The 21,707-nt window shown below is 43.9% G+C and overlaps 1 protein-coding gene across 4 annotated transcripts in view; it reads right to left on the bottom strand.

Moving 5' to 3' along the window:
- LOC100679483 overlaps positions 1-21,707 on the bottom strand; it is a 64,117-nt gene that overhangs the window by 33,355 nt on the left and 9,055 nt on the right. For all 4 annotated transcript variants that reach the window (XM_031922560.1, XM_031922561.1, XM_031922562.1 and 1 more), the window contains exons 2-6: positions 5,480-5,570; positions 4,171-4,355; positions 3,073-3,552; positions 2,257-2,774; positions 890-1,095 (exon numbers count right to left, since the gene is read on the bottom strand). In XM_031922560.1, the coding sequence (XP_031778420.1) occupies positions 890-1,095; positions 2,257-2,774; positions 3,073-3,552; positions 4,171-4,355; positions 5,480-5,570 (1,480 nt within the window). The remainder of the gene's footprint in view (positions 1-889; positions 1,096-2,256; positions 2,775-3,072; positions 3,553-4,170; positions 4,356-5,479; positions 5,571-21,707) is intronic.

Genomic DNA, 21,707 nt, shown 5'->3' with positions numbered 1-21,707 from the left:
CTTGAGCGCAGTATTATACATCGAATAATTATACATCGAAGTTATTTGTCAAATTTGTGCACATACAGGAAGAATCAATTAAATTATATTATTACGAGAGTGTTCAATCGTGCAAATGGACAATAAACGTACGAGCCAGCTCTCTGTTGAGTTGAATGAGTGAAATTGCAAATTAAACAATTCCATTACACCGGCGTGCTCGCTACTTCATATTTGCATCGAACAAATTGAGCAGGGAAAAATATTTGAAAACTCCACTCCCAACGTCGCCGTGGCCGTTGTTCGAATCAAAAGGAATTTCCATGGACTATTACAGTCGGGTATAAAAAGCAGGTCGGCGACCTTACTATTCAAATTGCGATAAATCTGGAAATCCTCCATTCAAAAGAAATGAATCCATTTTACAGAGCGAGTAAGTGCTCGCTGCAAAAGCCGCGCATAGCCCGAGAGAAAAATTTCGCGAAATCTATTCAGGGCATCTGCCGGCGGTGCGGCTGGTTAGCGCGCGGCGACTTTTCTCCTCGGCGTTAATTTCTTCGAAAACACGAAGAACAAAACGCCAACTTATTCCATTACTTTCCGCGTCTTAATTAGATCTCGAGGCTTTCTTGCGCGCTCGCGAACGGGGGGGAAAAAGTCTTACGGCGGCGACGCGCCGGAAAAAGCCAACTTTAAATGGCCTCGCGCGCAAACAACGAATCTCCCGCGTTCTATAATAGCTCCGCTTCGAAATTCGATAGTGCCGAGAAAGAAACCGAGCGTTTAACCCCAGCGCATATTAAAAACGCGCTGCAGTCCGCGAGCGGTCGCGGTCGCCAAATGAATTGAATTATTCATGCGGGCGAGAGGTAGGAAAGTGGGCTATAGCTATAGACGTCGCGATACTCACTTTACATATTTGATGACGGCGTGCTGGACAAACGGAGCCGGCAGGAACGTTCCGTTCATGCAGGACAGGTCCCCGCGAGGCTCGTCCTCGACGCTCGCCAAGAAGACGTTGCTGTCCAGCGGACTCGGCGAACTGGAAGTGCTGATCACTTTGGACCGAGACGATTCGTTAGGTCCGTACCTACGGTGCTCCGAGTTCTCCTCGTCCTGCAATGAAACTCACGATTGTCTTTGTTACGCGCTCCAGAATAGAACCCGCATTGCGGATTCTGAAGGCTAATGATTGAACTTCACTCTCGTACGTTTATTGTATGAAATATAGGACACAGTGTCGCACAAGGTCGAGCATACGAATGGCCGTCCGACCAACAATGCCTGTTACTACTTGCTCCGATAACGCAAATCATCCGAGTGTATAAGAGTCATAATGTGAAAAGTCGGACACTTTACGGTCAAAAAATCGAGCACTTTGCTTGCAATTTTTGATACCAGGACGGTCATTTTCAACGATTTTGTTTTAAACAATCTAGCATGCAAGAGGGCGCTGCTAGTGTACCGTGTGCCAGGCACAATCGCCCTCCTGATTTCGGGAGAAAAATTACCCGACGCTCGCCACGTGTACGAAGCCCAAAACTAAAAAATGAGTTTAACCCTAAAATTTTTCGAATTTTAATGTAAAATTGATTGTAGATTACGAATTTCTACATTTTAAATCTTCAAAACTTATAAATAAAAAGATACGAGTATTTTAAGGTGAAAAGTTGACGTTTTTTCAGCTTTCTTCGTGCGGCTTGGTCGGATTAGGTCCTAGAAAAAAAAGTTTTAAACAAAAGTTGTTCCTTATGAAATTATCTACAAAAAAGTCCCCGAGGGTAACCTGCTAGGTGCAGTCGTTTATTCACAAAATTAATGCAAAGTCAGTACGCGTGCCATGAACGTTGCTCGGCGCCATTTCTCGCCAGATCTTCGGGCTAATTTTTCTTCTGTTCGGAAGAATTCATACGCCGATGAAGAGGGAGCGATTGCTGCTCCTCAAAAAAAGCATTTTCGCTACCCCTGTTTTTTCAGTGTAGGGATCGGCTGTCCATTAATGCCGTAAAAAACGACGATTGCTCAGCTGGGTAATAAATTACCCGGGTAAAGGAGGCTATTTTTTGGCAATTAGTAATTGGCCCGTAACTTTTTGTTGGCATGGGATTTGGAGGTGCTACCCATGCTTTTTCCATATTGTATGTCCAAACGCATGTAAAAAGCTTGGTCTGGTGCGTGTGTCCTCAAAATTGCAAGAGCTTGATTTTTCAACTGTAAAGTGCCCGACTTTTCGTAGAATGCCTCATAAAGATCGTTCGACAAGAACAACTGACTCACCTTATTCCTGGAGGCCTTGTCAGTGCCGGCAGCGCTGGAGCTCATGTAGGCGTTGTAATCCTTGAGCGTCCTCTGGAGCACTTCGTTCTCCATATCGAGGATCGGCAGGTCCTCGTCGGTCCTCGAGTAGCCGAGCATTCTCTCGGGATTGAATTGCGCTCCGCCCGGCGGTCGGCTCGCCTGGGAGTAGCGCTGATCGTCGAACCTCGGAAGCTCCTCCGTCTCCTCCTCCTCGTCCTCCTCCGCCTCGATCTCAGCTCCCTCGTCGCCGCCGTCCTCCAGCTCGTCGTCCTCGTCGTTGTCGGTCTCGTTGAGGCTGGACTTCTCGGCTAGCCGGGTCCGCGCGTATTCGCGCTCCAAGTGGCGCGTGAACTCGCGCTCGACCTCGCCGGGCTGCTGCTGCTGCTGTGCGTGATAGTGCGCGGTCGGCGACGGCGTTTTCGGGATGCGAGGCTCCGTCGTCAGTTGCGAGGGGTAGCTGGTGTTCGACGCGTCGAATAGTTTTGTCGTCTCTGGAACTATCGAGTCGCTATACTCTAGACTGTGTATACTCTTATGTGAAAAAGTGGTATCACGCGCTTGTCGGAATAATTCGGCGCGACTGTTTTGGGATGAAATTCGACGATGTAGCAAGGCATTGACCTTGATCGAGGTTCCATGTTTACCGACAACTACATCGAATAATTTCGCAAATAGGCCATCGATCGCAGTTCGAAAACGACAATTTGCAGATGTTCTGTCGTGTACATTTTGATCAATCGAATCGCTTCGAGAACCCAATCGAAATTCCAATATTGTGATTTTCAGAGAACTCACCACTCTCCTCGGTCAGCTTGGTCGTCGAAAGGTTCAGCGGGTTCTCGATCAAGAACTTGTCCTCGTCGGTCTTCTGCTTGTTCAGCACCTTGAGTAGCCTGGCGATCGGACGGTCCCTCCATTTTTGCTCCTCGTGCTGCTTCTTGCTTTCGAGTCTGATCCTACTCCTGGAGCGCTTCCTGTTCTTGCGTCGTCTTCGGCGTTCCTCTCTGTACCTGCCTGCTCGACTACGCGGCTTTTTCGAATTCGCAGTCGCGACGCTCGTTTCGATTTGCTCCTGCTGTTGCAGCAGCTTCGGCTTTTTGCTTCGGTTTCGTCTGCCTACATTGACGACGTTTTCGCGTTCCGCCGAAATCAGATTTTTCCAGGACTGCTGCTGCCGCTGCTGGTAGTGTTTGCTTCCGCGACGATACTTCTTTTTCCAGCGATAGGGTTGGTACGAGCTGAATCGCGAAGTGGGAAAGCTTTCTTGCCGAGTACCTCCGAGAACAGTCAATCGTTAATCAGCAACGTTCTTAGTTCGGCTTCTAAACTTTCGAAACTATACGCGCTTACAGCTCGAATTCAGTTGAATATCCCCTCTCAAAAGAAATGCTCGGTGAACAAGATTTTCTTTCAGAGTGCGGATCGAGTCGCCGTCACTGCGGATATTCGATTTTCGATTCGCAAGTTCTGAACAACTGTTCAAGAGGTCAGGTATTTCTTAGTGCAACACTCTTCCGGAGTAGCGTTCTCGTTCTTAATTAAAATTGAAAATCCGATATCCTGTAGCGAATAATATTTCAGCAAATACAGCGAATACATGCAAAAAATATAGTATAATCCGCGGGCTTAGAAATTGTAAAGATCCGAAATGGTATAAATAAACATTTGACGACGGCCCGCAGCATGAGACGCATAAATCCGTGAAAGCTCTCAAATCGCAATCTCCCCGCAAGCAGCAAACTCTCTTCCCCGCCGGAACTGCCGAATTTGCATTTCTCACCGCGGCGCACCAGGGGCCATACTATATACTGCGCGGCGGAGGGAGCAAGAGAGCGGAAGGGATATAGCTAGGGACTAAGCGATAAGAAGCGTGCAAATCCATAATTTTCTCACTGGCATTAGTGGCGGAGCGCTGCTGGGGCGGCTGTAGACTCTGCTCGTCCGACTCGTCCTCGTGGCTCGCCCCTGGCAGCAGGGCCTCCGAGCTCTCATTTCCGCTTCCTCGGGGCGACGCCGGCGCTACTTCCTTCTCCGCTTTTGGCCTCGGCAGCGGCTCTCCTTCGGGAGGCACGTCCCAACTAATGGACAACAAAGACGATGTTATTGTGTATTGGATTTGTCAGCGAGTTCGACATTTTTCAAGCCATAACTTCGGTTATATCGGAAAACAATTCCAAACTACTCATCCGAGACTTTCGCGTATTGCGCTATACAGTATATAGCGGCGAGGAAAAGTACGGCCGTGGGGCAAATTAATTCCGACGCTAAATAATGTAACAGCCCGCTAATTATCACGCGCAAGACAAATTTGGCCTAATTTTCCAGCGAGACCCCTCGGGATTCATTCTCCATCCGCGGATAATACGTTGAGTCTTCCCCCGCAGCAAGTTGCCGCCGCGAGGCCGCTTCTATATCTCCGATAATTCAAAGTCGCCGGGAGCGCCGTCACCTCGTTCAAATTGTTTCCAAGTAAATCTGGAGATCTGTCTCCTCGCTATCCTGCATTATGCAGGAGTGAGCCCGGGAAAGTAGGTCGTCGAAGCCGAGAGGCAAAGGTTGTTATTAATTCGGCGATTACCCTTAGCGAGCACATCAGGCGAAACTTGGCGCGGCGAAATTAGCGCTCTCTCCCGCGCGCCGATCATTTATGCAACGGGGAGAAAAAGAACGGGCTCGGGAACGAGAGAAAAGCGAGGCTATATACTGATTCGATTAATTACAAGTGCGCCGGACTATTATTGGCTCACTGCGGCCTTTTGAAACTACCTCGACTTTTGGTTTTTCCCAGCGGAGAGTCCGCGTGTATACCTCTATAGATAGGCTCGCGATGAATTTTTCATGCGCGCTCGGCAGAGCCAGAAGAAAGAGAAAACGAGGGAGGACACCGGCCGAGTTTGGGACTATGTGAATCTTTTAATTTTACTTGGAAATCGTATCGAATGCGTTATGTAGGAACGTAGCTGGACCGCGCGCGTCAGTTCATGCCGATTAGAGGCTGCGTATGTATACAGCGCGATGCGGTAGGCGTTGTCGTTGGCAGGCAATGTTGTTAGTCGAGCGCGCATTTGTTAAATAAAACATTTTTCGTTTCTGCGATAGCTTCCGATATAACGCGTCATGGCGAAAATCGATCGGAAGCTCGTTTGTCAACGCGAATGCATTGCAAACAAAAGCTGACGTACGTCAGTGACGGTATACGTACAAATCATCGTGCTGGTTCTCGAAATCTGCAGTGACGTCGGTATTTTTGAAATCGTGGTAACGCCTGCCGGGCTCCGCGTTTTGACAGGAACCTGAAAAGAATTATTTATTTTATTGAGTGAGTCAACAGTTTCATTGCTGGAAAAGCGAGTGCGATCTCTGGTAGAAACGGTATCCAAGTTATTTGGAAGTTCTGAGGTTGTCAATCTCAGAACTTGGTAAGTAGTTTTCTTTGTCAGTTTTTGTTACAAGATGTAACGCTTTTTATCCTAGTTCTTTAGCAGTTTTTAGATTGAGTATTCTTAACTATTTTATTCCGAAGATAGTTGGTGAAATAGTATGACACAGGTGCACGTGGTTAATGGCGATTCGAGGTTAGAATCGGAAAATCATTACTAACAGGCTTGTATTCGAGTTTTTTTTTTAATGAAAGTTTATAGGATAATGATTTGCATGCGAAGAATCATCCGAAAAATTTCGAGCGACCGGGGACTTGACCCCCGCCCTGCACAAGGATAGCCGCGCGCCTTAGCCAACCGAGCCAAGTAAACGTTGTCATTTGACCAACTAACTTGGGCATTACTTTTCAAAAACAGCTCGATCTAAGAACTGCCAAAAAACTAGGATAAAAATCGTTACATCTTGTAACAAGAAATGACAAAGAAAACTACCAAGTTCTTAGCTTTTTCACCATTTTAAATCGGCCAATTTCTACCAGGGATGTTTCGAACGAATTGGATTCGGCGGTGCAACCCAGTTGTTTTATAATATATTAGAAAATGCTGATTTTCGACCATTACATCGAAAGCAAAAATTGTTTGCTTTTCGCATGAATTTTGGATTCAAATTTGACATAAAAAAGCTCGTACCGAAAGCAGCAAAACCGCGAAAGACTGAAAAATATTGATATGAGCTCATTCTCCTTTCCATCGTCAAAGCAGCTTATATGTATCTATTATGAAAACAAAGCAGTAAGCACATCCAGAATCGTAAATCATATTATGAAGCCCGCGAGTGTTCGATAGATTCTCGGAAGCGAGAGTACACTCGAGCAATCGTGGCAAACTAACAAACCCCCTCATCAAGCTGCGGAGAGGCTACACAAAAGTCGAACCTCTCGATCCTCGGCCTTCTCTCTCCCTACTCTCTCACTCTCCACAAACGGATCGCTCGAGAAAGTACAAATGAAGTGAGTCCGCGTCTTCGTGAAAACTCGACTTCTCTCTCGCGCTCTGAGCGCAAGAAAAGCAAGCGAGGGCTAGGTGCCAGCCGGCTCCCGCGACTCGCGACTCTTTCCTCGAATGCAGTGTATAAGCATATAAGACGGAAGTTGCGCAACGCTTGCAGTAGTCCAACTCTCGCACTCGCGAACTTCATTCTCGAGCGGAGAAAGAGAGAGCACGCGCGCGAGAGAGAGAGAGAAGGGGAGTAGGGAGAGAAGTCAATGGCGGGTTCGTTTTCCAATAGCGTTAAAGTGCAGAAGGGAGCTCCTTGATATTGGACTTTTTATTGCGGCACGCGGGAGTGCAACTGAGAAAATGGAAAGCTCGCTGTACAGGGCTGCACTGCGCGTTATCCTCGAGTTTTCCCTACAGTCGCGCCTGCGCTTTCTCTCCTCTCCTTTTGCTTTTCGTGCGCTCGGTCTTTCAGTGTTGACGGCACATGACGCATATATAGCGAGTGTGCGTTTCTCGTGCTTTGTCGCGATGTGTTTCGGTCGTCGTCCTCGCTGTCGGCGAGTGATTCAATTTCATAAACGACGAGCAAGAGGGCGAGATCTCCGCGAGCGTAATAAGCGACGCGACACATTTCCGCGGGAGAGCCGCCGAGCACGACGCGGTTTCTGATTACTTTTCCGCGAACGGCGACGCGCTTTTTTCATTTCCTTTGGACTCGTGTAATATGGCGGAAGAGCGCTCGCTGCCGTTTCTGTTTTTTCTTCGAGCTTTATGCAGCGCAGAGAGAGAGAGAGAGAGAGAGAGAGAGAGAGAGAGAGAGAGAGAGAGAGAGAGAGAGAGAGAGACGCTGATCATTGCGGAGGTAAAATGAGAACTTGCACAAAACATCCGACGCTTTTTCTTCCCTCTAGTATTCCGGATGATACATATATATTTGGCGAATGAAAATTCAGGCCACATCCACACCTGAGCGAAGTCAGTCAATCCGAAGAATGTAAATCACCACCTGCCTCCCCCTCTAAAATCCTCGCGTTCCCGCGGAATAAGGCTCGACTATATAATATAACAGCGGCGGGAATAAAACGAGCTCGTTGCCTTTCCTGCTCCCCGCGCGAAATGGAGAATCGATGGCAGATTGCGCACTTGAGCTCGAGCTAGAAGAACAACACCTTCTGCATATAGAGCTGCGCGCAACCTCCTTGTTACGGGAGCTTGCGCGCGGCGCGGGAGAAATGAAAATGATTTCAGGAACAAGAGGCGGGCGCGCCGCGATGCAAATCGAATCGTTGGCGACGTCGACGCTCTATGGCTTTCTCGTCGGAATAGGGACGAGAGAGAGAGAGAGAGAGAGAGGTGTGCACGGGAGATCGACGAGCGACTTGGGAATTCCGACATTGCCGGGGGAAGAACGGCGGCTGGAGGGGAATTTATTATTGCTACGCTTGGTTCCTTTCGCTTTTATTTCGCGCACTCGAGATTGCGCACTTTTAGATAGAGATGAAGATTCCGATGCGGGGAAGTTGATAATGATCGTTCTCCACGAAGATTGCGGACGATGCTGAGAGGTAGGAAGCGTTCGAATGATATTTCTTTCGATTTATATGGGCAGCAATATTTTCTGCTGTACACAATAGGACATCCATTGGGAAGTTCCCTTCGCTTCGTTGCCGTCGGGTATTGCGTCACGGGCAGACAACGTCGCAGGGCCACCGGTTCGCCTCGAGTCTTTTACGAACTAACGTAATGTTCGACGATTGCGTTTCTACGAATTTTCTTCGTCGCGCAATTGTTTCAAAAATCCTTGCGTCTCTATATGACAAATTGCCGTGCCTCGGCTATAACGTTCTGTATCTCGCTCTCCCTCGTGTACAAAAAAAGATCTTCCGATTTTCCGCGTATATCACTTTCCTCCTCGCGAACTTGTCACGTCGGTTGTATGCGCTCGCTCGCAGCGTTTCCGTTTCCAGCGTAGTCTTTTGTCGCGTCGCGCTTCGACGTGTACTTATAGCCCCGAGCGAAACTCGCGCGTTGCCTGTCTCTTCGTGTAACGCAGCGCGTGCTTGCCGAAGAGGAAAATTCCCGACGCTGCATTATACACCAAGCCAATCTTTCTCGCAAAGAGAAAGGAGAGTATACGCTGTGGGGTAGCGAGCTTTCTTTCTCGTGCCTGCCTTTTTCGTGTATTTTGATTGACCGGTTGATAGTTATGCGACGCGGCTCGTGAAATTTTCGCGACTCTTATTTCTTTTCCATGCAAAGGCCAAATCCCAACGACGAATAATCTTCCCGCTGCGAAAGTGCTCGCGATGAATTTTTGATGGCGAAGGCAACAGAGTCAGAAGTCTTGCTACTCTTGCTTCGCACCGTATAACAACCGGAAGTATATTATGAAAAAAATTGAGCCTCGCGAACGCCCATAATATATAAGGATGAAAGTGAGTTAGCAGAAAGTTACGAACGTCGCCAACCCGATCCCATTTAATACGGCCGCCCGGAGATAAGGTTTTTACTTGTAAGCGCGCTCAAATAGGCCTCGTCATTTTCGTCGCATGATCCAACGAGCCATTCGCAAACTTACCCACATCGCAAAAGTTAGCGCGTCAAAGTGACAGTTAAGGCCGTCTTAGTCCTCGGCTCCGTCGCCATATCCATTTTACAGCGCGAAACTTCGCGGGAATTGCGCGCCAAATAAGTGATCAACGTCCCGTTCGCTCTTATCGCGCACTCATGCCGCTCGCGAGACACACCCTATACAGTTCGCGGGCGCGTGCTCGTACTCGCAAGTTCGCACTAGATGATTCGGAAGCTCTCCTTCTTATAATTTTCCGGAGCGGGACAGAAGTATGCGCGAATCATACGATCATAATTGGCAGCATTTCTGTGCCAGCGATAAATTCCACTGAAAATTACCGGTAGCGTCGTCCCCAGCTCTCGACATGCTGTAACGGGGACGAGCTTAACGAGCAAAGTGCTGCTGGCTGGGCAATCCCGAGAAAGTGCGCAAGGAAGTTCGCGTGTGTGTCGTTGCCCCGATCACTCGCGTCCAGCCACTAACTCATCCCGCCGGACTCGCGCGCGCGCAAGCGCCATAATGGCTCCGTAGTAACAGCTTCGAGCCCGAAACCACTTAATGCGGGCGCGTGCAGCCGCTGTTTCACGTCTAAACGGCGCCGCGGGCCAACACCTTCCCGCGCGCAAGCTCTCTGCTCGTTTATGACTTTACCTACGCGCCGGCTCGGACGTTAATGGCCGCCCTTTAAATCTGATCGCTCTTTTCGTTAGCGATGGAGTTGCGGCTACTGCAGCCCGCGCACATGACTGCTGCTGAGCTGGGCTGCTCTTAGCCGAGAATTTTATCGCGATACGCGATTCGTGCCTCCTTATGGTGTGCTTCAAATCGTCGAGTTGCACAAAGTATTTTGTTACGAGTCGATCAATACGCGACGTTTTAAAAAGCGCACCGATCGCGCAGCTTAAACATCCCGGGCTCGTGCGCGCAAAAGATTTAAGCTTGAATTTCGCTGTAAAAGATTTAGCGTATATTTATTTCGTCGTTGCACGCGACTAGCTGCACATGTGAAATGGAGAAAAAGAGAGAAAGCCGCGGCAACGTGCAGGATAAAGCATTGGAAAACGATAAGTCGTCACACGCTTCTGATAGGCCAGCCGGCAGCGTGCAAAAAATACACGTAGTATTAAACATTTGAAATGTGGAAGTGTTCGAGACGTTCTAAAAATACCACGTGGCGGTTTTCTTAAACGTTTATCAAACGGAAGGTTCAAGCAGATCACCTCGATAAAAATTACTCACAAGTATTTTTTCATGTAAACATTTTTCATGTAACAAAATTGTCCCCTTTCGTGCAAGATATCACGTTCAGCCCCAAGCTGCTGCGATAACTACCCTGCGCTCCCTATTTAAGAAAAAGCGCTGCGTTACCCGAGCTCCGCACGCCCGTCGTCCCGAAAAAAAACTACGAATCCGAAGATTCATCGGCGTTATCGCGCGCGGGTTAGCCTACGTAACTTCCATATGAATCGCGTGGCGCGCGTTGAATCAAAGCCGCGTCACACACGTTAATATCTTCTTTAGAGACGGCCGGAAAGCCAGAGCGCACTATCAATCTTTCCTTTCAAACGGCACGGAGGACTTACATAGTACACGGGCGCTGCTCTCTCTCTCTCTCTCTCTCTCTCTCTCTCTCTCTCCCCGTTTTAGAGAGGGTCGCTATACTGCCGGGCCGACGAAAAAACGAGCAATTATATTGGGAAAAGCGGGAGCGAGGGCTGGAACGTTTTTCGATTCACTGCGCGTAGGCGATTCGTCGGAGTGTAGCCTGTATTACGGGGATGGAATAAATTTACACATGTCTGAGCTTTTTTATGGATAAAGATTTTTACGCGATTTTTGAAAATGCATACCTATATAGGATTTTTAAACATACGTGAAACTGGTAGTTATTGATATTGCTGTTACAAGTTTTACGTGGTAGAAATTTGGCTGATTGAACCCGTCAATATCCGGTTTTTCCAAGAATTTTCGGTTTTTCGTTTCGAACGCATTTTTGAACAATTTCACTCTGTATCAAATAGCTCACATTTTTTATAGGGACGGTCAATTTCGACAATTTTTTTTTTAAATTCAAGATCTCGGGCTAAGCTATTCAGTAATGCCGGAAAAAATAATGTTAGCTTGGCCAGGTAATGAATTACCCGGGGCGCAATAAAGGCTATTGTTTAGTAATTGTTTGTAATTGTGGCTTATTATATTTGTTATAATATTATTGAAAGGTGTATTAGTGATACATGTATATTATGTATACACGCGAATTAAAAGTCGGTCGCACATCCAAATCCTACGAACCATAAAAAAAAGCAAAAAAGCAAGGTTATGTTATGTAGCCGCGACTCTTGCAGACGACTTCTAGCAGATCTGGCTAGAAATATTCCAGAATTCATGTCATTTTAGATGGGATTTCTACCGATATCTTGAGACTGGAATCTACCCAGTTCATACAAATCTTGCCTAGTTCTGGAAATATTATCGTCAACATCTCTACGAGTGGTGAAGCAAAAGTAATGTGGGTTATCTTACGATGGAGTTAAAAATTAAAACATTTGTTATTCCATGCGATCATAGCGCAATAACCAGTCAACTGAAACAACTATTCGATTTTGAAAAGCTTCTTTGGTGGTATGTATACTTTGAGGAATTTATAGTGTATTAGCTTATGTTTTCAGCGAATCACACTACAGATATATAACGAGCCTATAAAAGGCATATAAATTATTTATGCCTTTAGTTGGAGCAGTGGGAACTTGAGTTTCCTGGAGCAGGATTAAGTATCGCACAGTACTAGGTAGGTAGGAAGGGTGGCTTGATAAAAAGAAGAATTCAAAGAAAAAGGAAAAATTGCGAGATAAGTCTTATTATAGAAAGATGTATTGCATTTTATTTTAGAGAAAGCATCTGAATCTGCAAATGTGAAAACAATATTGTTAAATCATTAATCATCGGAGACTGGACTTGGGTCGCAGCTAATTAGCAAACACTTTATGTATAGCAGACTTTAAAACCTGCAGAATGAGCGTTTGTGAAATGAGAATATTACTTTGAAAATTTTATAAAGTATAATGTTTCTGTACTTTTTTAGTTCTTAATTGAATAAACCATAGTTTTGCAAAATAACCAAATAGGACACCAAACCATAAAAGCTAATTTTTTTTTGGATAGCGAAAAAGTATCGCCTAGTATAGAACGCCATTGATTTTATCAATATTTCCAAAATTTATCGGAATCGATCGCAGTTTCTCTTTGAGCTTCCCTCAAGGCACTTCCAGACTAAATAATGCTTATTTTAGTTATTGTAATAAAAAAATCGTAACCGTATCGTAAAAAAAAATATATTGGGAAAATATGTCTCAGACCATATCGGGAAAAAAGTGCGTTCACGCGGTGAGGTTATGCGGCGGCACGTAGTAAGATATATGGCTAACTCCAGATTTTTTTAAAAGTTCAAACTTGAAACCAAACCTTTATAGAGGTTAAAGTCATTGAATTTACCTATTATCGATCTGCAAATTAAGAAGCGAACATTACCTATTTTGACAACGCCAAAAATGCAAAAAAAAAACAATGCAATCAACTTTTTCCCTTTCGCTCGAGCAACAACGGCCTCGGAGTATAACCTTTAAAACGTCAAAAACTGCTAAACTATCGTGAGCAAGGGCCATAATCTCGCTTCAGAAACTGAGAACTGATGGCATTCCATACTAGGTACCGTTCCGCTCTGGGCGCTCTATCTCCCCTATATTGTTGAGTTCCTTTTTATACTCTTGCAAAAACTGATTAAAGCCTAATGGTATGATGATGAACATTTTTTTCATGATATAATTAAAGATTAAATTGTTAGAAGCCCTTGAAACTTAATAATTATCAACGTCATATTGAAGAGGACGAGAACATTAACGACGGCAGGATAATAAAACCTCTAGAATAACCCATCCGTCGAGCCTTAAAGAGTCAGCCCTCACCCCCTGCCTCAAGCAGGTATTTTTTTCTTTTTTTTTACGTGGCATTTGGAACTCGAAAGTTCATCGCCTCATCTACGCAAGCCTTCCACGCTGCCCTATCTTGTGTCAACCCCACCCAAGATGCACCTCTCCGATCGACACCCACCCGTCCTATTTCTACTAGATCCGCTCTTTTACGTTGTCCTCCCATCTACGTCTAGGTCTACCTAGAGGTCGCGTTACCATCGGCCTGCCCTTCATGACACGCGCGCTGCCGTACGGTCGTCTCCCATTCTCGCTACGTGCCCTGCCCATCCCAATCTGCGTGATTTTATTATTCTGTTAATATTTGGTGACGCGTACAGATTGTGTAACTCATTATTGTGTAGTCTCCTCCATTCCCCGGTTTCCTCATCTTTCTTCGGCCCGTATATTTTTCGCAAGACTTTATTTTCAAATACCCTAAAACGGTTGTCCGCCTGCTTAGTGAGAGCCCACGTTTCGCACCCGTACAGAACCACCGGCAGTATTATTGTCCGGTATATTCTTATTTTAACGTTTTTAGACAACAGCCTCGACTTCAGTAAATTACTCACGGCGTAGAAGCAAGCATTACCCGAATGGAGTCTCTTATTTATTTCGACATTAATCTCGTTTCTATCATTTATGGTCGTACCCAGATACCTGAATTCGCTAACCTTTTCAAAAGTAAAATTCCCAACTCTGAGATCTTCCTCCCCTCTGCAGATGCCTAGCTTATCCACAATCATGTACTTTGTTTTTGATTCACTCACTTCTAACCCTGTATACTCCACCGCTTTTATGAGGATTTCCGTGTTTCTTGCTACCGTTTCCCTACAATCCCCCAGTATATCCAAATCATCTGCGTAGCCTAGTATCTGCGTTGTTCCATTAAGCGTTGCGCCCAGCTGGCTAACCTGCATTCTTCTAACGGTATACTCTAACGTTAAGTTGAACAGCACCGTAGAGAGCCCATCCCCTTGTTTTAAACCATCGCGTATCATGAAGGGTTCTGATACATTACCGCCTACTCGGACCTTTCCCGTGCTACCGTTCAGACATATTTGAATTAATCTCACGAGTTTTTTCGGTACCCCGAGAAGTACTAGAATTTGATACATTTTGCTTCACTTAATAGAGTCGTACGCTTTTTTAAAATCTATAAATAGTTGGTGTATGGTTTCGCAAAATTCCCACTTTTTCTCTAACAACTGTCTTATGGTAAACATTTGATCGCTCGTCGATCTGTTGCGCCGAAATCCGCACTGATAATCTCCTACTATATCTTCCGCGAATGGAGTGAGTCTAGCTTGTATTACGTTTGACAGAACTTTGTAGCACGTTGCTAAAAGTGAAATACCCCTATAGTTATTGCAGTCTGTCTTATCTCCCTTTTTAAAAATCGGTATAATGATAGATTCCTTCCAATTATCGGGTATTGTTTAATTTTTCCAGATGGCACATACTAGTTTATAGATTTTGAAAGTGAGCTCGACGCCCCCATATTTGAGTAACTCAGCTGGTATAGAGTCATTTCCCGCGGCTTTGTTGTTTTTTAGTTTTTTAATCGCGGCCTCTACTTCTTGGTAGCTCGGTTCCTCCACGTGGGGTTCAGCAGTGTGAATTTCGTCCCCTAATTCTTCGCTATTTTCGTGCACGTTTAATAATTTATCAAAATAATTTTTCCAGAGCGTCAGTAATTCGTTGTCATTTGTTACGAGGTCCCCGTTTTCGTCCTTCATCAATTGCGCTCTACTCCTAAGGCGTTAATCCCTCTGTACATTTCGCGGGGGTTATTTTCCTTACTGTTAGTTTCTATTCTACTAATAAGATTCTTTTGATACTCCCGCTTCTTATTTCTGTAGATCGCGCTCGTCTGTTTCCTTACGTTAGAATACTCTTCTACGGTCCTATCGCTTCTATTTTGTAAGCTATCTAATTTAGCCTTTTTGCGCCTTTCAAAGCAGAGTTCGCACTCTTCGTCAAACCATGGTTTGCTCTTTGGCTTTTTCTTTTTACCCAGTACTTTGTTCGCGGCCTCTTTTACCGTTTTATCGATGTCCCCCCATAAGCTATTCGGTTCGTCATTCCCCTCCGGCGATGTATTTGCTTCTTCAAGTGCCTGAAACCTGTTATTAATTTCTATGTGGTACCTAATTCGCTGTGTTCTATCTCGTAGCTTCTCAATATCGAAGCTTTCTACCTTGTTTGCTCGCTTACTATTTTGATTCGCTACTAGTGTAGCTCTTAATTTGGCTACTACTAGGAAGTGGTCCGAGTCGCTATCTGCCCCTCTGTAAGCCCTTACGTCAAGAACATTAGTATGACGTCTTTTTTCAATGAGGAAATGATCAATTTGGTTCTGTGTGGCCCCGTCCGGCGATGTCCACGTTGCCTTGTGTATGTTCTTGTGCTTAAAACACGTAGTTTTGATTATAAGATCTTTTCTCGCCGCGAAATTTATGACCCTAATACCGTTATCATTGCTGGCTTCGTGCAGGCTTTCCTTCCCTATAGTAGGCCTAAACATTTCCTCCCTACCTATTTTAGCATTGAAATCGCCTAATACTATTCTTGTGTCGTCAGACGCGAACTGGTCGATTACCTGCTCTAAAGCTTCGTAATAGAGATCCTTAGCTTCTTCTTCTTTGCCCTCCGTAGGACAGTGTACATTAATAAATACATATCTATACCATTCACCTTCGATAATGATGTACGAGAGCCTATCATCGACGGATTTGAAACTTTTAACCGAATGTATGATGCTTTTGCTTACGAGAAATCCGGTGCCTAGAGATCCCCCACTCCCGGCCCCATACAGGTACGTGAAGTTACCCGATGCTAGTACACCGCCATCTGGCCACCGCGATTCCTGTATTGCTACCAAATCTAGATTGTACCTATCAGCTTCCTTTACGAGTTCTTTAAACGCACCTGCTCTGTATAGACTGCGAACATTCCAAGTTCCGACCCTTAAGTCCCTTTTGGTTCGGATTTGATTTTTTTGAGCCATGATATTATGTTAAACCCGCGAGCTTCGGATCCTGTTCCGATCGCAGGTGAGTCCACCGTTCTAGAGGTAATAACCCCCATACCTCTCTAGAACTAAGTATGAGAGCTTTCCGACTTTGACGAGGACAGTGTCAACTCGTCGTCAGACACACTACGGTTTCATTCTCGCATCCTAACGCCCTCCTGCAAGGCAGCGCGCCTTCGCTGGCATCGTTACCGCGTAAGACCAGGTGACGAACCATTCTACACATCCCCTTTCGGGGCAGTTGTCATCGCTCCCGCATCCTCCTCGGCAGAAGGATTTTTGCCCATTTTTGTAATGTGTGATGAAAGAGCTAGATTGAGAGATAAGAGATAATGTGAAGTGTTTTTGTTGTTGTGGTGCTTGCGTAGTGTTTCTAGATGAATGCGTTCGACAGTGTGGGCTCATCACACCCACGCCTGTTCCTATCGGCTGTCCGCGGCTGCTTATTCAATTTATTCGCAGTTAACCTCTTTCTCAGGGGCTGTTCCTCTATCCGCAACCTAAGGACGCGCTGTGTAGTGGTGATAGGCACCCACCCGTCCGATCTGGACGACAACGCCCAAGACCCGCTTAGGGTAGCGGCATTGTAACAGGCCTCCAGCAGGTCTAGCAGGTGAAAAAGCAAGCGGGTGCAAACGCAGCGCGAGCTTAGTTAGGCCGGAGTTTCGCGAGAGTACTTAGTACCCTCGCGTGACGAGTGGTGCAAGACTTTGCCGGTGCCGTCGACTTGACTCGCTCGCTGCGCGAAACGAGCTCGCCCGTTAAGCAGCGCGGCTCTTGACGAATAAATTCAACCCCCTCATTGGCGATTAATGCGATTTACGAGGCTAAATAAATTCTCCCCGTCGACGGCTCTCGGCTCGTTTGCGGTTTCGCGCATTATCGCGGGTGCGCACACGCACGAGCGCGATGTTTAATTGTCGAAGAGCCAGCCGCGACTTGATGAAGAGCCGAGCGACGCCGACGCAGAGCTGTTTGCGAGACCGCTAATGGAGCTGCATATTGCTTTTGTCAACAGATCGAGCGGTTGCTGACTCTTGCGATGCTCTAATGTCGTTCGAATACACGAGTCATTCTACGAGAAGTCGGACACTTTGCGATTAAAAAGTCAAACTCTAGTAATTTTGAGGGCACACTCACCAGTATAAAAATCGTCAATAATGCAAAAATCCAACATAAAGTTGAAAATTCTGGCTTTTCCGGCATTTTTCCCATTTTCGACGATTTTTACCCTATTTTAAATTGCTCGCAACTTTTGATAGGGACCCCAATGAGCAAAAGAAAATCTTATTAAATTCTAAAAGTATTCTTTTAGAGTTCTTTTTTCCTAGAAGAATTCGAAAAGAGTTCTTTATGTTCACCTATAGTAAGCAGTTATGTCTGCTAAATATTTTTCTTTAAGACTTCGAAAAGTATTCTTTTTTTTAAATTAGAGTGAGCAGAATGTCCCAAAGCCATAGTAAAGTATTAAAAAAGTATTATTTTGCTATTAAATATTGATACATTTTCAACAAAATTGATACTAAAACTTTTTATTAATATCTAAAAAAGAATTCTTTATGTTTTCTTTTTAATTATAAAACATTTTTACAGATTCAGGAAGTATGCACGAGAAAAATTTGATAGTAGAAATTATTATTTTGGATAGTAATTTTTACTGCTTTTCATAATAAATTGGTAACAGACTTTTCAGATATTAGATTTTACTATCCAAAGATAGTAATTTTTGATGAAATCGAATTTTTAAAAATTGAATTTCAATTTCGCTTATTTGTATATTTTACACCTATCAGATACTTCGCGCTGTTATTACTATATTATTTATTATTTTTATTGAATATTATTATGCTATTTTGAAGAAAGAAATAGATTAAATTTTTTTTTGCGGCGTCGGGAATCGAACCTGGAGCTCCGGCGTGAAAGTCGAGGGCGCTGACCATTTACCTAAACAGATCTGTTACGTACAAAATTTCAGATCTATCTGATGTATTAATTGATGTACGAACTAAAGTTAATAAAAATTAACGAAGATTAATAAATAATAAAGTCAAATCAATAGACACAAAAACTTATTATAATAAAATAAACGTAAAATGTCAACTCAAAAAATTAAATTCAAACTTTACCGACTGAGAATATTATAATTTTTCCCACATTTTATAGCACATTTTACCATCTTAGGTAATAAAAAATAATTTTTTTGAAAGCCGTAACAATACGCGCTATTTTGTTTTGTTTCTTGTCATATTTCTATTGTTCACGAGCTGTAATTTCCGCTATGACTTAATGTTCGATCAATCTATAAGAATGATAAATCTGAATGATAGTACATACATGGCACAGCTGTCGAGAAACAATTTATTTTGAATGTTTCAATTTTAACTTAGCATAATATTTTCCGCATTAAAAAAGATTGAAATTAATTCTTAACACAATTTCAAATTAGAAAGAATACTTTATTATTACTTTTTAAAAACTATGTTTATCAAATAAATATTTGAAAACCTGCCACAACAATACTTTCTGCATACTTTCTAATTACTGGTAATATACACTTATTGAATACCTCCATCAACTGTTCTGCTAGCTGTAAAAATTAATGTTATGAGAAAGAATACTTTTTTATTACTTTCCTCATACCATATTCGCAAAATAAATATTACAAAGATTGCATAAAGAATACTTTATACATTCTTTTGGATCACTTATTAAATACCTTATTGGGTTATTGAGTGCCTATTAATTGTCGATAAAAAATTTAAAAAGAATACTTTTTTATTACTTTTGAAATACAATAAGTATATTTTTTAGCGGACATAACTGTATACTTAAAGTATTCTTTTTTGGAAATGTGTGCTTATTGGAACGGTCATTTACAATGTTCTTTTTTAATTCGAGATCTCGGACTCAGCTGTCCATTAATGCAGGAAAAAATAATGCTCGCTTGGTCAGGTAATAATTGCAAGAGTGCGTAAAAGTTGACGAGTGGAAGGTTTCTACGATTTCATAAGTGTAGAATCAACTTTTCGCATGTGTATCGAATGTTACTTTTCGATACAGGAGGAAAAAAATGTGCTTGAACGCACACGGAGCGTGCGTAAAAGTGCATATTATGCAAACTGTATCGAAAAGGCCATTTTTTGGCAATTAGTAAAATTGGCCCGTAACTTTTTGTTGGCATATGGATTGATGGTGGCACCCATTGTTTCAAAATGGCAAGAGCTCGATTTTTCGACCGCAAAGTGTCCGACTTCTCGTAGAATGACTCATACGTACGCTTATAAATCACTCCGTACATCCCGCAAGTTTAAGCCAGGGTCTCGGCGACCAAAAGTTGCACCATAAAGCGGGCCATCGCACAAACACCGCGAATCACCATGGTCCCTCGTTCTCCAAAACATCGGCTAACATAAACCTACAGTCCAGTGCGCGGCTCATTATTCATCCCCCGCAGCCCCTTCTTAAGTCGATAAACTTCCCCTTATAGAGGCCATTCGCCTACACGTACTAACATGTACACACACACACACACACACACGCGCGCGCGCGCACACCATCGGAGCCGGACGTAATGTAGCCACTCCCGAAGATTATCCTTTTTTAGGCGTTCAATCGAACTATATCTCTTGCCCCTGGCGCTGCTAAAAACACCGACCATCGCGGCGTCGGATCGCAATATCCCGTGTACAACGCCAACAGCATCCTTCCTGACCCTCCTCCGTCGGTCCTATTTCTTTTCTATATCAAACGTGCAAAAGAGCGGCCCATATCTCGCTCGTAATTACATTTTCGAACGAAGCGAGAGAAGAAGTTGGGGGCAGGAGGCGGAGGAGGCTCTAGAGAGGATCAGACACCGACAATGGAGAGAAATTTTCCGGGGCGCGCAATAAAATACGAGGGATTATCACACCGCCGCTGGACTTATATTCCTTTCAGAGCTGAACTACGCCGAGAGGGAGAGGGACGGGGGAGGGTCACACAAAGCTTTTGCAAAGCTCTCGGGGGAAGACACGAGAGCGAGTGGCTCTCGTGCTATACATGAAGCAGGTCTAGCTCGCACGAGTAGGACTTGTAATACTGGATTGTCGCGCGCCGCTGCCATCGTGTGTCGCAATCGACTGCTGGAAATGCGCTTTCTAATATATTTTCCTGTTTATTTTCTATTTTTATAGGCTGCTCTGAATAGCTCCTGTGCGATGCCACACATCCCGCGTGGAGTTGAATATCTCTGCATGTTCGACGACATTTGATAAGAGCCAGTGAAGGCAGGGATCGAAATGAAACGGTGGTTAGAATTTGTACAAGTACGCTAGTTTGAAATGTAGAAGAGTTTTTTTTCGAGGACTTGATAAATTTCATGAACCTTTTATATTGTGCTTTTACAGTAATTAATTTATATATGTACACAACACACACACACGTATACACACACACACACACACACACATATATATATATATATATATATATATATATATATATATATATATATATTGTAAAGAAGCGATACAAAAGATTCTTCAAAATGTTACGTTGTTTCGTTTTAGAAGTATCCTAGTGCTTGCTGCAAATTACAGCATACGCAATTATATTACCGTAGTACAAATTAAATTAGAGATGATAATTGCGTTCAATAAAGTTCAAAGCTTATACTTTTAGTGTTGGTAATCAAATGCGGATTTTAATAAAAAATAAAGAAGTGTTATGAAATGAGCGTAGGTCGTTGGTAAACGTAATTTCTTTATAAAAGCTTGCGCGAAGCAAGCTTTGCAACACTTAACGTGCATAATTCTTTTGTCCCGGCATTATTTTTTACCTTCCAAGCGCTTTAGCTGCCTCTTGACGTTTGCGCAGGAATTACTGAACTTTACGTAATATAAGTCTTGGTTTTAATAATTTCCTACGTCGTTTTATCGCTTTTCTCATGCATGCATGACGATAAATCCTACGTTATGTGAAGGTAGTAACATTTTATTTATTGAGGACAACGCTTACTGAGACAACTTCTTGCCCTTATAAAAATATGTTGTTATAATTATTACGCTGCGGGCGCCCACCTTCGCCACTCGGCAAGTAATTTTCTCATCCTTTCATTTTCTTGCACTGCATCTTCTAACTAGTAATTCATTAGATTAATGCGCAGCTCATGGATAAGATAGTCTACAGAACCACAATATTTATCACTTCCGCAAATGCATCATGACCCCATGATGTTGACCGGCCGGAATTCATGATTGCTATTTTTTTAGTGGCGACAAATCTAAACGGGAGGATCAATTAGCTGAAAACAATAATAAAAATATTTTTGTTGGGTATATTGTCCAATTTATGAATTTCAAATCAACCATTGTTTTTTCCTCAAAATTGAGCGGGTGCATAGCTCAACTATTATTATGCGCTTTGACGGCGTAGTTTTAAACTTCCTCGGAAAACGACGAACACAGTTACATGAATTTTTAATCAACGCTGTGATTAATGAA

The sequence above is a fragment of the Nasonia vitripennis genome, chromosome 2 (assembly GCF_009193385.2).
Source record: "Nasonia vitripennis strain AsymCx chromosome 2, Nvit_psr_1.1, whole genome shotgun sequence".
NCBI classification, from domain to species: domain Eukaryota; kingdom Metazoa; phylum Arthropoda; class Insecta; order Hymenoptera; family Pteromalidae; genus Nasonia; species Nasonia vitripennis.
This window is presented reverse-complemented; position numbering and strand designations above follow the sequence as displayed.